At 39.8% G+C, this 17,434-nt stretch overlaps 2 protein-coding genes across 11 annotated transcripts in view; one reads left to right on the forward strand and one right to left on the reverse strand.

Annotated features, from left to right (window-relative positions):
• Positions 1–13,663, forward strand: part of LOC311264099 (pleckstrin homology domain-containing family A member 7-like) — a 145,547-nt gene extending 131,884 nt beyond the window's left edge. For 8 of the 9 annotated variants that reach the window (XM_084364672.1, XM_084364675.1, XM_084364677.1 and 5 more), the window contains 13 exons: positions 1,775–1,855; positions 2,539–2,688; positions 3,287–3,388; positions 3,750–3,861; positions 4,296–4,426; positions 4,607–4,801; positions 4,909–5,005; positions 5,776–5,858; positions 6,510–6,764; positions 10,757–10,930; positions 11,226–11,359; positions 11,480–11,613; positions 12,790–13,663. In XM_084364672.1, the coding sequence (XP_084220798.1) occupies positions 1,775–1,855; positions 2,539–2,688; positions 3,287–3,388; positions 3,750–3,861; positions 4,296–4,426; positions 4,607–4,801; positions 4,909–5,005; positions 5,776–5,858; positions 6,510–6,764; positions 10,757–10,930; positions 11,226–11,359; positions 11,480–11,613; positions 12,790–12,812 (1,671 nt within the window). In that variant the 3' untranslated portion in view covers positions 12,813–13,663. Of the gene's footprint in view, positions 1–1,774; positions 1,856–2,538; positions 2,689–3,286; positions 3,389–3,749; positions 3,862–4,295; positions 4,427–4,606; positions 4,802–4,908; positions 5,006–5,775; positions 5,859–6,509; positions 6,765–9,063; positions 9,185–10,756; positions 10,931–11,225; positions 11,360–11,479; positions 11,614–12,789 lie in introns of those variants that run through there. The other variant, XM_084364679.1, reaches the window with a different exon arrangement.
• A 469-nt stretch (positions 13,664–14,132) lies between these two features.
• On the reverse strand, positions 14,133–16,757 carry cUnh11orf58 (chromosome Un C11orf58 homolog). 2 transcript variants are annotated; one of them, XM_084364001.1, is made up of 5 exons: positions 16,576–16,757; positions 15,672–15,758; positions 15,444–15,504; positions 15,111–15,220; positions 14,133–14,747 (listed from the first exon to the last, which is right to left on the reverse strand). In XM_084364001.1, the coding sequence occupies exons 1-5, from the start codon at positions 16,627–16,629 to the stop codon at positions 14,532–14,534; spliced, it is 528 nt and encodes a 175-aa protein (XP_084220127.1). In that variant the 5' UTR covers positions 16,630–16,757; the 3' UTR covers positions 14,133–14,531. The 2 variants fall into 2 exon arrangements, with proteins under 2 accessions (XP_084220127.1, XP_084220128.1); XM_084364002.1 differs by having other exon boundaries at positions 15,672–15,755; positions 16,576–16,752.
• Between the last annotated feature and the right edge of the window lie 677 nt (positions 16,758–17,434).

The raw sequence follows: 17,434 nt of genomic DNA on the forward strand, positions 1-17,434 counted from the left end.
CTTCCTCTGGAGCCACAAAAGGCTTTATACTACTTTTTTCACGTATGCAGTAGTACTGTAAACACACCTTAGTGTATAAAGTTGGTGGTGTTCCCCTTTTGTAGTTCCTTAAAATGTTTGCTGCATTACATACAGACAAATTCAATGTTCTGTACTTCCTTGAAATTAAATGTAAAAATTCCGGCAAATGTAGCCAATACATGTTTATTTTCATATGTCATTTGAGGCAAAAACATACCCATGTGCAATTTAAAGGGTAACTCAACCAATTTTACACATTAAAATGTGTTTACAGGTCTTTGGGAGTTCTGTTGCATATGTGAAAAAAGTAGTATAAAGTCTTTTGTGACTCCAGAGAAGCTGCATGCAATCTGAAAAACTGCCTCCTGTGACGTCACTCAGTGGCTAAATTGTGGGTAATTTAGGTGCCAGGTTATGAAAAAGAAGACGAATGCGTGTAATAAAAATGGGGATATCTCTGGTTCTGCTAAATCGAATCTGATCATTTGTTTTTAAACTGACCATAATGAGTCCAACAGTATGAGAGGAGTACAATGCTAGACCAGTGGACGTCCTTGCAAAGCATGGTGCCTACATCATCCACAATGCAATTATCAAATTTCATGCAGCTTCCTATGGAGCCACAAAAGGCATTATACTACTTTTTCATATATGCAGTAGTGATCCCCAAGACTGTATATGTTTGCTATCATTAAAATAACAAACGTACAGGATTGTTCAGCCTAGTTCAGTTTTACTCTCTGAGTTCGGTCTTCTTCTGTTTTGTTCCTCTCCAAACATTAACATGACATTTCAGTTTGTTTTAGGGAGCAGCGCTGATTGCTATGGTTCAATTGGGAGAAATGTAAGGGTAATTAAAGCAAAACAAAATATGGATGTTTTGGAAAATGTGTGGGAAGAGGTGCTGCACTATCGCACTTCAGCTTTGAGGGTCAACCAGAACACAGAGAGTGTAAACACGAAAATGCCACAACTCTTTCAGTTTGATAATCCAAACAATTCCCTATGGTTTTTTTCAGACAGCCTTATAGCCCCTGTGAAAGTATTCCTCAGTATCAGCTTCATACGCAACAGTTTAAACAATTTATGAGAGCGTTGTCTGCGATGAATATTTGATCAGATCCAACAACAACATCACCGTGGAGACAAAAACAGGATTAATAATTTATTTGATGGAGTATAAAAACTAGAGTTGTGTATAAAAATGTGTATGGATAAGCACTTGTTCATATCAAGCTTTTCAGTCACAAGTGTACTACATGAAAGTTGTGTTGTTCTTTTACCTCAGGATGATAAAGTGATCTAACCTTTGCCTTGAAGTTTGCAGAGTGTAATGGGGGATTAATTAACAAAGCTCAGAGCCTTCCTGACACTGTAATTAAAAGTGACAGGTGGGTCGAGCCCACTTTGTGTAATGGGCTTGCTCATAGTAATTACACCTGCACAAGACGAGGGGAGCTGTGAATATAAATGTTACCAACACTACTACATATATGCACTCAAACATAAAAAAAAAAGATATATATATATATATATATATGCACATAAACACATAAACAGAACCACTATACAAAGAGATTCTGGTTCTTGTACACATAGTGATTTATCTACAACTGCAGAGACAAGGGGAAGATGTAATTAAGTAAATGGGCCACTTAATTACCAGAGGTCAACGCACTTTATCTGTGAGTGCAGGTTCCTACAATGCTCTGTCTACCTCCCTGCTCACTCAGCTCTGTGTCTCCCCCTGCAGGTGAAGTTAAGTCGGTTGTGCGAGCAGGACAAGATCCTCAAGGATCTGGAGGCGAGGATCAGCTCCCTGAAAGAGGACAAGGTACACGCTCTGCTAGAAATGTAGGCTTTCAATCAATCAAAGGGTCTCGTTCTGTCAGCCGTACTTAGTCAGCCGGATGAGTCAACAGGTGAAAATGTAAGATAATTACAATAAATATTAGAATGACGTGGCCACATTCAAGGACAACGTTTAGACTGCTGCTATTAGTGGAGCTGCAGAGGAGTTTGATAACAGACAGTGAGTCAGCTATCAAAGAGAAGAGCAGGACAATCAGATTTCACTGGTGGATTTCTGTCTTGATTCAACATTCACAGTCAGAGAGGAAATTCTTTTGAAGGAGAGGCGAGGATATTGATTTCTCTGACTCTGACTCACAATTTCTTGACTGGCAAAGCTAGAACGGCTGATTAACAGACCTGGACGGAAACACATACTACCCGAACTGAAGGCTCCAAATTCAGGCTGCACACACTTAAAATAAAATTCAGTACAATACTCAGTACAAATTATAAAGGTCTTGAATGAAGGCCTCCCCATATACATAAAGGTGAGTAAATAAGAAGATGTTGAATGAGATCTCACGTGGCTTGTGATCGACTGTAGAAACATGCTGCCCTCTGGAGGCGTCTTTGAATGCTACCTGCTAGTGCAACATTCTGTAAGGGAAGCAGGTCTTTGTATCGTTGGTTGACCTCCTGCTGCATGACTCCACACTCCTTCAGGACAAGCTGGAGAGTGTGCTGGATCTGTCCCACCAACAGATGGAGCAGTACCAGGAGCAGCAAGCCCACGCCCAAAAGATTGCCTATCAGCAGAGGCTGCTGCAGGAGGATCTGGTCACCATCAGGGCACAAATATCACGCCTCTCCACCGTATGTAGGCTTTTGTGTATTTGTCTGTGGTTGAGTTTGGAGTATTTATAAAGATATTTTTTGAAAATGAGCATATATATATATACAATGTATACATCACACAGATGTATGCAAGAAAATGCATGTATGTGTGTAAATGTTTAAGGGCATATTTGTGTGTTGTCATTGCCTTCTCTTGAATATATTGGAACTAGATGGCACTCAGCTTGTGGTGCTCAAAGTGCCTAAAAAAATACATTCGAAAAAACTCAACAGCAATGTATCTTTCCAGAAATCATGACCCGGTTACTCAAGATAATCCGCAGACCTTGTTTTGAGCAGTTTCATGTAGAAACTATTTTCTTTATACCTAATTTCTTCATATATATAACTACACCCACTGACCGCCATAGAAGGAAAGGGATGTTGCTGTTGAGTTTTTCACAGAGAGAGGGCGGACATCTCTATAGCCGATATCTCCAAAATTTGCCCATAACACCAAAACAGTCTGGATGGATAAATATCACTAAGAGTAAGAGGATGATTTGGGGGTGGAATGTCCCTTTAAGGCACTACCGTATATTTAACCAAAGACTTTGTGTGTGTTTGTGTAACGCAGGAGATGGCACTGGCCTGGGAGGAGTACAGCAGGCTGGAGAGATCTGTGGAGCAGTTGAGGATGGCGCTGCAGGCACACATGAACCACAGCGCCACCCCTCAGGTGAGACCTGGAACTGCAGCTCAGAGCAGATTCATCTCTCGACTGTTTCAGTTAAAACATCTACCTGTTCCAACAGGCTGGGTTTTAACATACAGTATCCATGGTTTCTGATCTGCTTGAATTTAGTTTGTGTGTCATTTTTTCAGAAAATTTAAAATCTTACATGCATCTTTTTCTTTTATAAAAATGTCAAACAATCCCCTCTCAGTTTTTACAACAGAAGTCCACTGATAGAACAACATTTAATTTAGAACGATTCACAGATGACATTTTTATAGAAAGATCAAATCTGTGAAGACCAAGTTAAACAAAACCAGAAGTGGAGTCAAATGTGTGTTTACATCTGTATGTCAAACTGTAGCAAGAGAAAGGTGAGATGAAGCGCGAGCTGTGGAGGATCGAGGACGTGATGGCGGGACTGAGTGCCAGCAAAGCAAACTACAAGATCACCATCGACTCTGTCCAGAACCCAGGTCGGGAACCACAGCAACCCAGAAGATATTATCAGCAAATGCCACTCACAACAGTTTTCAATAAAAATGTATAGTCAATCTGTTTACAGTTAGAGTTGCACATTGACTAAATACTGTATATAGGTTAGTTGGTATTGTTCACATATTGTAGTCATATCAGATTACAGTATTTTTTGTAGGATTGTGTTTTCTCTGTGGCAACACTAATAACTCTTGTCTTAGTTTAGAGCTCTGCTCTGTTCTAAAGATCAGATGTCACAGTATGAGTGGAAACGACAATTGTGTAGCTTGTGGCTGCATTTATTGAAAGCTGTGTCTAATGTCTGTCCTACTATTCTTAGTGAAAATGTGGTCAGACATTCCCCATGTTCCTGACTGTAAATCCATTTATACCTGCTAATATTTGATTTCTCTGTGTTCACACACCCCTCCAGAGAGGAAATTAGTGCCTTCAGTGTCAGACCTGGCAGTGCCTTCTCTGAGCACAGAGGTCCAGCCTCCTCCTCGCAGCTCCATCCCCACCATCCTCTCCCATACTTTGCCTCACAGCACAGTGCCAAAGTGGGTGAGTGTCCCTCTTCTGCTTCGAAATGATGCAGAGCAGAGTATACTTCATGTTCATTTTCAGGAATTGTAGGCTGGTATTAGTCTGATGGTGTTAAAACCTTCACTAAAAAAGGGTTGTCAGTTATATAGCAGTACTTATGGTACTTCTAAAATCCTTTTCTGCCTGGTTAACGTCCAGGCAGAGGACACCGCCCCACCGAGGCCACCACTGCCTCGCCTCTACGACTACGAGGAGACGCCCCCCGTGGTGCCTCCTCTACCCAGAGAGGCCTCGGTCATTCGCCACACATCGGTGCGTGGGCTGAAACGCCAGTCAGATGAGAGGAAGAGGGATAGGGAGAGCGGGCAGTATGTCGTCAATGGAGACTGTAAGGTATGCTGCCATTTAGGACCTAAGAAAAATCCATTACCATATTTATCCCAAAGGCACTAATCGCCTGTATACATACTGTCTTTCTGTCTAACCGTTTCTGGTGTCAGACTGATTTGCGGTCATATCTGAGTGAACCAGAGCTGCCAGGAATAAGCCACCACAGCGCCGGGTCTGACGTTGACTACCAGTATTTCCAGAGCAAAGGTAACTGAACAGTTACATGTAAAATACATACATTTAACACAGGATACAGACCTTTATAACACCACAGCATACTGCCAAATATCATCCTGTCTTTGTACGTATAGATTACAAAGAGGTACAGCGGAGCAACAGGTGGTTATTTCTATCGAAATAAACTTGGTTTTGTTAAGGATAAAAGTATGAGGACAATATAATTAGCAAGCTTTGATTAGATTAATTAAAAACTTTGAATATGCAGTTGACAAGTGTATTTATGTTCAGGAAGACACATATTTTTATTAGAAATCCAATCTCTTCAGACTAGAGGATTCATCAGTTAAAACATGAAAAATGTCGTACTTGTCTGATAATAAATTATCCCTCAGTAATAGAATGTATTGTCACCTACAAGAGGAGCGTAATATATCAAAGAGATGGATCATCGTCTGGAACGTTATTAAAATTCTTCTAAATCTTGAGACATTTCTTTATAAAATAAAACAAATCTCAGGTTGTAAATATTGTAAATGTGTAAATGTTAAGCAATTAAGTTGAGGCATTTATATTCAGCGTTGATATATTGCACATTAATCCTCACTTCTCATTCACAATGGAAACCCTTGTGTTTTTTGTTTCACCTGAAGTATTCATTCTGCATTTTTACCAGTTATAAGATGTTTATTTTTTTATTCTGTCACTGTGTTTTCACTGTGTGACCTTGCTGCTTTCTTCACTTTGCAAATGAAACACTAAAACAAACTTTGCTGATGCTTGTTATCTATGTCTGGTAGGCTCATCGTCTCGACAGAACCAGTCCACCTCCATCTCGTCTTACGTCACCCTGAGGAGAGCCCCCGGGAGCTCTGCAGCAAGGGTGAGTCAAGATATCAGAGGTGGAGGTACCTGTGATCAGCTGAGGACATGTAGGGTTTCTCAGTATTTAAAAAAAAAAAAAAAAGGAAATTCAGTTTCAATCATATGTTTACTGTCAAGTTTAGGGTTTTAAATGTGAGGCTTGACCACAGTAAAAGATTCTGAATAATATACAGCAACAACTTCCTCATGTGTTGCAAATAATACCTTATCATAAATTTAAAATGTCTGTATAGCATGTGATTATTAAATATTTGTATGAGCCACATATTCACATACAGATACAGAAATATACAGACATCTAGAAATATTTACAGAACACTTTTTTGACATATGCAATACAAATATTAGGTATTTGATAGCATTTGATATGCAGGTTGTTGATTTTGAGTGAGTGATAGCCAGTCTTTGTATTTTCACTATTTATAACTTTACATTAGTATTTCCATTCCCATGCTTTAGTTACTGGTTACTTTGCAAATTAACGTTTTTCATACCATTCCTGACCATAAAAATGATTAATCTCCAAATTTGGTGATCCTGAAAGGGAATTTTTCTGATGACCTGAAGGATTAAGTGTTTCTTTATGGACTGGGAAAATTGTCCTACTTTTCTCTCCCTCGTTTCCATCTTTCTTCATTCCCTTTTTCAGCCGGAGAGACCTAAGAGTGCCTTTGAGCGTCTGTCCTCACCCACAGAAGCCCTGCAGCTCCCGAGCACTCGAGGGCGGATGACTGCCGAGGAGCAGCTGGAGCGGATGAAGCGCCACCAGAAGGCGCTAGTTCGCGAGCGCAAGAGGAACCTCAGCCAGGGTGAACGCTCGGGCCACTCCACCTCCACTGTCACCACCCAGCGTTCCTCCTCCTCCTCCAGGCTGCCCTCCAACACCTCCGATCCTTCGGCCTCCGTACGTTACCCCCCACCCTCGCGCAGCAGCAGCAGACACAGGGAGCACCACGTTCACCACCACTGCTGCTATGCCACCCTCCAGCCTCCTGCCACATAATAACCTAGCAGGAATGCTAACATGCTAGCACTCTCTGCCTTGTGTAACCCATGGTTGTTTGACGTTAGCTGTGAGCACTAACAAGCTAAAGGGCGGGACTGACTGTGGCTGGCTAGCTAGCTTGGTTAATGCTTTAAGACCAATGGGAGACAAAAAGAGCACATGGGATTGTGGGGAAATCTTGGCTAGCTTTGGACCGGGACAGTGTCACTCCCTGTTTAATACATTTTTTTTAAAGGTTCAGGGGTCACTTTAACCCCTTGCTACCACTGCCCCCTGGTGGGACCTCACTGACACAATTCTGAATGTAAATCCATTGAAAAAAGAAGGGAATGGAAGGCATCACTCTGCCTTCCTTTCTCTATTTTTATCACCAGAAAGTAGAGAGAAGAGCCCATTTATGTACATCTACATACTGTGTACTTGTACACTTTTATTTATTTACTGAGGGATATTTTCAGTATACAGTTGTACAGTTATATTTTGTAGAGATTTGGTATATAGAGCATATAGAGGGAATGTTGGAAAAAGAGAAAATAAGTATTCAGGTTGATGAAATGAAGAAAGAGGCAATGCTAGTGGCAAAAATCATGATCACACCTCCCTTCTTTCTTTTCCTCAAATGAAATCTAAGTGCCTTGTTTTGCTGATGATCTTTTTTGCCTTTGTCCCAAATTTACCTCCTTAATCAACATCTGATTTAATCATGGTTTGTTTGGAGCTTGCATCTCCACCTCAGAATCATAGAAATGATGCAAGAGCTAGCTTTAAGGTTGCTGTTCTGTGTAATAGCAGAACTCAGTCAGGAAGATGCAGGGACTTTGCTGGTTTTAACCCCCTAAAGGAACGCTTTGACATTTGACCCTTGGTTTCAGTAAAAAATGCTAACAATGCTAACATGCCTGGGTGAAAAAAGTAATACAGTGAAATCTAAAATGTCAAAGTCTTCCATTAAGATCACATGTCACATAATAACTACCAGTTTGGTATTATGATTACAGACTAACACACACAGACTGCGGTGAGAGTCGGACTACATTTCCCATTAATCCTTGAAATCAAATTTCCCTGTAACAGTGAGCAATACAGTCTGTAATCCTCTGCTACTACTTTTCACTTCTTTTTAATGCATATAAGCATAAACGCCAGAGCATATTTTATTTTCTCTACTCCACCAGCATAAAACACGTTTACACCATTTTATATTTGAATTAACATCCTCATTAAAACAGCCTTTTCTTGTACACACAACTACAAGGATATTTTTATCGTTTGACAGTGGTTAATAATTACATTTGCCACAATTAAAGTTGGGGAGAGAATCTGTACTCATATCTGAGTACTTTTAAGTGGCCTATGCTGTGCTGTTTTAGGCATCATAATATACAGGACAGGCTCAAGCAACTGGGCTGAAATGCAATAGAAAAATAAAAAAATAAATGTAAATAAGGAGCGGACAACTTTGTCATGGGGAATCTGTGGGAAGAGTAAGAAAGGAGCAATACAGTGGAAATATTAGACAATTTTGGATCTTTTTCAATCGGTGTGTCTTTTTTACCAACAAAATCTAAAAAAAATGGTGAAAAATAGCTAACAACAGTTCAAGTTGGGATATTCAGAGAAGGCAGCAAAAATCTGCAAGTGTTTGGCAGTTTTTTTACTTGGCAAATTACTGAAACAATTAATGAATAATCAAAACTGTGAAGTTACTGTAGATAAATAATCTCTACGGTACTGTACATGTAGAAGATAAATCACTTTGGTTGTCATACTCCACATACAGTTTTGGTTCTCCGTGGAGCTGCTGTCCGCTCCTTGTTTTTCTTACGAATATTAACCTTGAAAGTTTTTCCGGTATATTGCTTTTATCCTTCCACAGCTACGTACAATATAACGGATCTAAGAGAAAATAGTTACAGGAGGTTGCTCAGTTGAAGAGTAGAAATATATTAGAGAATTTAGAGAAGTGAACTGCTAATCAGAACCTAATTCTATGTAAATGAGAAGCAACGCACAACTCTTTTCCCTTTTCTTTTCTATCATGTAGAGATTTGCACTCGACAATAAAGAGTTTCTTGCTTCTGAACCTCCTCTTGGCTGTGTTCTTCCTAATCTGCTGGGGGTTTGATGAATCTGTGTCTGCATGGTGTTCTTTCTCTCTGTCCTTTTGTGTGCGACTGATTCTCCTGAGCACAACAAGGCATGGGATGCAGTGTTTGTCAGAGCATGTGAACACAGCAACAGATCAGACCCTGCTGCAGACTACTGGAGCGGGAAGGATGCATGCATGGCTTTGATGCTCCTTGGATGATTACTCAAAAGTACCCCTCACCACACACACACACACACACACACACACACACACACACACACACACACACACAGTACACACGAGGGAATAAAAGTATTTTTATAGATGCAAATGTGCTGGAGTACATTGGAGAGGAGGATGTGGTATGTGTGTAATTACAGCTTTCAGTAACACAACTAATCATGTGTGGGTCTGCTCTGTGGCTCTGTGGTGATGATACTAAACATCATATCTGATTTCCGTTCAGTTTAGAGTTTGTCTCCCTCTACCTGAGGCACGACCCACTGCAGAGACGTTACATATTTAACTAGCCTTTCTGGCATTTCAGTAGCCGGCTTTTCCACCAGCTTGCTCTGGTTCTTTAACAGTTCTGTTCAAGATTCTTTGTGCAAACCAGCCCATGTTTTCTCTGGTTTACAATGGAGTTGGGATTTGACAAATAAAGATTTTTTCTCAATAAGAAATACTTGCAATAAGTCGATCAAACACAAGTTAAATCCAATATTTGTAAATACTACAGAATCCAAATGAAGAACAACAGTTGGATGAAGTTACCAACATTTATTTATCCTTTATTTGTACAGGACGATCCTAATGATTTATGATCACTTATTTCATATAGTCCCATGCCTATAGCGGAGACATTGTAACAACTGTAGAATATGACACGCCCACTTCATTTTCCCCTTCAGGTTAAGGAAAATCTGTATTGTTTTTAGATCAAGCTGGGAACCAACTTTTCAGGTTTTTGGAACCAATTTATTTTTGGTTAAAGTCCTCAGAAAGGTTCAAAATTAGGTGTGTGAACCAGAATGAAACCAGTTCCTTAATGGTGGAAAAGGGGCACGAGTGCTGAATACTGCTGTATACACCAATATACAATATATATATAAATTATTGAAACAACTTGCTAAGAATCTTAAAACTAGTGAGACCATGGTGGAGATGACCTCCTTCCTCTTACCACAGTGCTATTGTCAGTGCTATTTCATATTTTACCCAGAAGCTGCACTGCTTTTAATTCACAAAGAGATTGCCACTACTCTCTTTTGCCCTCTCTGCCTCTGCTCCATGCCTTTTCGCTTTCGCTTTATGACGAGTAAAAACATGTTGCAAGTCATTTTTATTAACCTTAACTGTCTATAAAATACTAGGGGCTGCAACAAGCAACTATTTTCATTACTGATTTATCTGCAGATGTTATTCTAGATTAATCTTTGCTCAAAAAATGCCTGAAAAAGTACAAATGCCCAGTACAAACCCCAAAGATATTCAATTTGCTATCATGTAAATGAGAAATACCAGCAAGTATTCAAATTTGAGTAACTGAACCAGTAACCATTTTGTCTCCAGTAAAATCTGCTTGTTTTTCCTAATATCAATGGCTCAGAATCAATTTTTTAATCATATAAAATATCCAGAAAATTTCTGAACACATGCCTCAAAACACTGAGGTTTTATGATTAATAAATATTTACTTTATCTTTACTGAAAGACTCATATCGGATGTTATAATATCAGTAAATCTATTTTCTGCAGTCACCAGAGCAGCTGGGTAATCCTGACTCCTGCCCCCTCACAGGTATTTGATTGGCAGGAGGAGCGGCCTCTGGCAGAGGGTCAGAGCGATGAAGGGTGGAATCAAGTGAAAGAGAGAGGGAGGATCACATCAGATGAGTGGGTGAAGGCGACGGCCACACGCATACAAGAGGTGGATGTGGAGCCCTTTGACTATGACCTGGACATCAGCCGGGAGGTATACACACACACATCTGCTTGGCCAACTACCTTGTCTTAAATTCGTGGTAGTTTTTAAAAAGTGTTTTAAAGGTTTTAATTTTAGTTGAAAAGGTTCAGCTGTGTAACATAGCATTAATACCTGAGGGGGAATTCTTTACTGTCATTGTGGAAAAGGTTATAATTATTGACTAGCAAATTATTTTAATATCTGTCGTATAAGGAAAGGAAAAATAAGAAAACAGGACAGTTTTGGCATCACATCCTTAACATATGGGACTATAAGACTGACTACCTCTCCGTCCAACATGCAGCTGTCCAAACCGCAGAAAGTTCCCATCCCAGAGCGCTACATAGAGTCTGACTCTGAGGAGCCTCTGAGTCCAGAGGAGCAGGAGGAACGCTTCCGCCGGGCTGAGCGCATCAAGAACCTCCTGGCCAAGTCCAGGTAGGCAGCTCTCAATAATGACACTGGAGCTGGGCTGTTTTTTGTTTTTGGTGTTCTACTTTACCACTGGGTTGTGTCTCTGTCCATTTGTAGTCCTGAGTGTTTGTGTCCTTTCAACAGTGTTCAGAACATACAGCCGTCATCGCTGCTGGACTTCAGTGAGCTGGACTCAGCTCTACAGCAGCAGGAGAGGATCATGAACGTGTCCCAAGCACTGGCCTCCGAGGCTTCACGCAAGAGCAAACTGGTCGCAGGTTAGTGCCTTCACACCTTCATTTACGTCATGCATCCCCCAGCCCCTAAAACTAAACCATTGCAGCTATAAAACATGTTTTCTCCTTTTTATAACATTAACCTTTACCCTTAAAACAAATCAGCCCTAAAACAGTCTCACGAAGAAGACTCACCGAAAATGTCCTCATTTAGTGTCCTTTAAACCTAAAATAAATAAAACATGTTCTCCCACTACATGAATTTGCAGGAGTAGCTGCTATTAAAGTTACCTGTCTACCAATCTGTTGTTGAAGAATAAAGCTGCAGTCAAAATACATTCTTAATTTACAAATGGTGGTATAGTGGTGTAAATTTAGCAGGAATCATCTTAGATTACGATCTCAGACAAGCAACACATTATTTGTCGTTGTCCCTGGTGTGCAGGGACTGAGTGGCTGGAGAGTCCGTGAGCATGTCTGGTCCAGGTATACCTGCCATTTCCCTTTTTGGGTGGTTTGTATTGTGTTGTGTGTTTCAGTATATGCTGTTTGATTTGGTTCAGGAATGTGCACAGACTTGTGGCAAAGGAGTCTCAAACCTAAACTGAGAAATGGTCACTTTTTGTCTTTAAAATCTGCTCATGATGTAAATGATATCTCAAAAGAACCACAGAGAAAATTCTGTTGCAAGTTAACCTGATATTTTATTTCTGTCTCTGAAACAAATCTGTGCACAGACCTGCTTTTCTTTGTTTTGGGTTCCTTTCAACTGTCCTTATGGTCAGTGTGGCATAGGCACGACTGCTTTGGTGAAATGTGGCGGCCTTCTTTGTGAACTGGTGTTTTGGTGCGAGTGTGTTTGTGTCTACTGTCAATTTTTTTTAAATATACTTGATTGAACTCTTTCAGGACGAATAACATTCATACTGTTCATGCACAGTGGTTTGTGTGTGGCTCCTGTATTAAAGCAGCGTAGATCACATGGGTTTGATTTCCTATTATTTCAGTTTAGATACACATTATATTTGCAAATAACATTTGAGCCCGATCTCCTGTAGGTATCACAAACTTTAAACTGTTACAATCTTAAAATCAAAATTCTTATGCAAATTGATGTGTTTGATTTGCATATACACCCTTTTGAATTTAAGTCTGCACCTGATGTCCTGACAACAAGAAGAAATACTGATTTTCTTCCCTGTGTTTTCTTCCACTCAGCGAGAGCTTCTGCAGAGCACTGATCCACATCAACGACCAACGAAGCAAAACAGAAAAGATTCTTTGTGAAGGGGAAGGATCGGATAATTTTTCAGCAGGTGCCAACTAATTGATTCACTTGTAACAAGTCGCTTTTTTATGAGTGAGAACAAGACACGTTTTTTTTCAGGAGTTTTGATCAGAGTTTTGAAATATTATCAAGTTTTCTTGCTTCTGCACTTACATTGCACAATTGTGTAACAATAATTTATAACACGAGTGAACTGCTTTTTAAAAAAAAATGTAATTACCTGTTTTGCTGTTTGGTCTGTATTTTTATGACTGAATAAAAAAAGAGTGAAATGAAAGCCAATGTCAACACGCTCGGATTAAAATAGAAATGTTTTGTCATGAATCATTTATTTATTACATTGTTTGGCTTGACATGCTTCTACTGTCTTTAGCACTGTCACCCACTGATCACGGTCCTGTCAGTTGGCTCACATGCATTACAATATTTGAATAATTAAAAGTCATTACAGAAAATAAATATTAAACAAATTCATTATTTGGTGTTCCTTTGCTTCATGTGTTAACATGTTTAGGTCCATTATGCACTCATACAAACATTTCTGTCTTAGACTGTATAAAGTAGAACATAAACTAACAGGATAATCTAAACATATTCATTTTAAAGGCATATTTGCATTTGATTGGTTATTCAGTGTTGTAACATGAGGCTGACATGCAGTTTTGTCTTTTTATATTCTTCTATATCATATGTCCTGTCCTGCGCAGAAAATGAAATAAAGTTTCCAAGGGTTGGAAGATGTTTCAACTGCTAGAACATATAAGGACTCACACTTGTAATCAATAAACAATGTCTGAAAAAACATTTTTAAAATAGGTCCACTCATTTGTTTTTCTCCATAACCTATTCTCAGGGCCTCTGAGTTTGCAGTTGGTGGATGTTGCATAAACCTTAAAGCTTAATAATTAATTTACTTAGGTATAGTATAGGTATAGTCAAGTTGAAAATAATTTAAGACATTGTATATGTGCTGTGCAGGCACCTCCTGAATATGAGCTGAATATTGTGTTACGCTACCTACACTACATTACATTTCTCATGGAACTATTGCATTAATTACCAGTGCCAATGCTGCCTTCAGACACTAAAAGTGTGAATAAATCTGCATTTGCTTCTTGGTCAGAGAGCTTTCCTGCAGAAAACAAACACACTGCAAGTTTTTCACAAGGAAGGAATCATAATCATAATGGAGAATGCGAAAAGAGCCTTACACAGAAACCATTTTCTTTTTCTGAGGACAACTTTAGTTCTAGTGTTAAGGACAAAACACACATTACAACTGACACTTGCTTTTATTGGTTTTCAAACAAGAAATCACAAGATGTACAATTTATATACCAATCATGCTGAATTACAAGCAATCCTGTTTCATTCAACACAATTTGTGGCAAATGCAGTGACTGTTAAAATGTTCAAACTAAATAAAACATGGACCAAAGGCCATCTTAACATTATATAACACAACTCAACCAAAAGTTGACGTTTTCACCTGCAGACTTAATTTTTTGACAAAATGCACACCAGGATGTCATCCAATGATGAGTGTGTGTGTGTGTGTAGAGAGCAAATTTCTACACAGTAAAAAGGTCTGAAATGATGATCGCCTTTAATCAAACAAATAACATCAAAATGTACAAATTTGAGATTACAAAAACTAACTCCTCCCGCACGCCTATGCCGACTTCACAAAAGCCATTTTGTAGTTGTGTTTCTTTTCGTCATCCCTACTGTCTGAGCTGGGCTTGGCCTGTTCTGAGGTCTGTTCCTTTGGTTTAGGATCGCAGCCTTTGTCCTCCGTGTCTGTGGGTTCTTCTTCTTCACTGGAGGACTTCTCTGGGTCGGTTGCTTCTGTCTGATTCTGCACAGGTGGGGGAGGAGACGGCTCAGGCTGTGGGTTCAAGAAAAAAAGAGATTTTTTTTACATTAATTTGTTTGACAACACATTTTAAAACCCCAGACTGTAAACAGATGCCCCTGAATTTTGGTGAATATCTAGTCTTACGCAAAGGGACGACCTGTCATTTTGTAGTGATCCTGATAGATTCAAACATTATCATTTCCTTTGAGGCCTGACTAAAGAATGAAGAGAATGATGTCATGACACTTTGGAAAATTGTTCAGTGTTTTTGTTTGCGTATTACTTACATAACAAACAACGACGGCACACTACCAGCCACATATTGCTCTGCAAACATAGTTTGACACATTAGATACAGCATTTCTCCTCCCCGTACCCTGGAAGACACCTCACCTCGCTGAAACCCAGGCCAAAGTGTCTCCGGTTCCGGCCCGATAGCTTTCCATCCATACCCTGATGGTACTGCATCTCTAGCTGCTCGTTCATCCTTTTATCTTCCTGCCCTGCAGAGGAGACACCAGTAACAGCAGGCGCACCCAGCCAATACAGGCCTATCCATGCATGGATAGATCTGTGCGGCGGATGTGTAGTGGGGTAGCCGGGTTAATTGCATTGGGCATAAGGATGAGGCAGCATGGGTAAGTGGCAAAGGGACAGTTGATAGGACACATCTCACATAAGCAGAACAAATGCTGCATTTTACAAAAGCAAAATAAAGAAGCTCACCACTGCGGAAATGGGACGTCGACTTGTGGTCACCAATGACGAGGCGACCAGTGTGTTCTTTCTGGAAAACCAAAACAATCCAATTTTATATTATTCATCACAACTTCTCTAGAAGTTTCAGAGTTACTGTAGAAGTCAAACAAAGCTGTAATGTTTTTATGCTATGGACTACTACAGGCACACAGTAAAGAGGTATGAGTGCAGTGATCAACAATACAGAAAACAGACCTTGCCAGCACCCATCAAACGTAAAAACTTCTGTTTCCTTTCGTTACTTCCCAGATCAGCTGATGACCACTGGGTGGACCCATCCTGCTGAGGCAAAACATTGTTACCATTTGGACTCATGTGCTCAACATGAGCAGAATTTAAACATAACACTCATTATTTACACAATTGCTTTTTTCAAAGCAGTTCATGAAGCAGAAAACCTCAAATATTGACATAACGGTTTGTAAAATGCACCCAAAACAAAGCAATATGTAAATATATTAGAAAATAAAGAATAAGATGGAGGATGAAAGCTCCTGATGGTTGCAGATTGCAAATACACAATTTGATCATTCAAATACTTGTTAGAGAGGGGAAATGATCTTTACATCATATATTAAGGATGATTTTATCTTTACAACAGCAAAACTATCACTCACTGGTTTTGCAAAAAACATTGCAGTTATATTGTATGAATATGTGATAAAATATTGTAGAAACGGGCTCAAACATTTTTTTTTTTTAACACAGTAATGGTAAGTTGTATGCTGTGTACTAACAATTGAGAATATAACGTCAGTGGTTACTTAGGAGGATAGTGTGAGACTACCAGTCAGCAATCTTTGCTGAGTAAAACCCTCCAGTCAACACTGTCAAACGGACTATAGGTTTAAAACGAGCCCGTTGGTCTTAACCACATTTGACACAACGTAAAACAACGTGTGGCATGTTTCGTGCAATACATTTTAGAGTCAGGCTAAAAAGGCGAGTAAACTTTGTGTTGACAACAGACGTGTTCAGATTTCATGACAAAGCTCTTGAAGCCTTGAGGTAGCAAGCACGCTAACGTGACGCTAACGCTATCGGTGTCATTAATTGCCTTCATCTACGCATAACGATCACATTTTATTATTTTACTCACTTCACTTGGAGACGCGGGTCGTTTTTTCCCATGTCTGTCCTCTGGAGAACTCATTATGACTGAAAGCTTTACTAAAATGTCAATGAAATACCATACCACTTAGCAAAGGCTAGCTGGTTTTGTCAACAAGCCTTCGTTTCGCCACTTCCTGTTCCGTTTTCTTCCTCGTTAGTGTTGCAGTCAGTTATATGAACTCTCTGCCGCCACTCACCGGTGGAACTGATACACCACCCTTAAAAAACTGTGAGGAGAGGTGTCAAAGATGCCAGCTGCTGAAGAAGAAGAAGAAGAAGAAGGAGGAGGAGGAGGAGGAGCAGAAGAAAGAGGAGAAGGAGCAGAAGAAGAAGAAGAAGAAGAGGAGGAGGAGGAGGAGGAAGAAGAGGGGGAGGAAGAAGAATGAACAGAAGAAGAAGAAGAAGAGGAGGAAAAATAAGCAAGGAGCAGAAGGACAAGCAGAAGAGGAGGAGGAAGAAGGAGAAGAAGAAGAAGAAGAAGAAGAAGAAGAAGAAGTGTTGTATTGACCTGACTAAGGACGTTGGAACTGACAGGTAGAACAACATGGTCACATATCGACGTCAGAGCACTGAGAAGTCCTAAGGGGGGAAACAGGTAGGCTACTTCTGTCAGACCACAAGTGGAAATGTTTTGTTTACATCGTGTTTGTTTTCATTCAGCAAGTAGGCAACTATTTCATTGAATAACTCATTTACACAATAAAGTGCTTCATTAGGCTAACTAATGCCTGACTGTCCAACGCCAGGGAGCTTCAGGGACTTTTATCGATGACAGTGAGCCTAATTATCTTATTAACTAAAGTGTGTATTAGAAAACACTGCTCATCTTACCCTTGTAAGCCTCA

Source organism: Pagrus pagrus (genome assembly GCF_965226575.1).
Source record: "Pagrus pagrus genome assembly, chromosome: 10".
NCBI lineage: Eukaryota > Metazoa > Chordata > Actinopteri > Spariformes > Sparidae > Pagrus > Pagrus pagrus.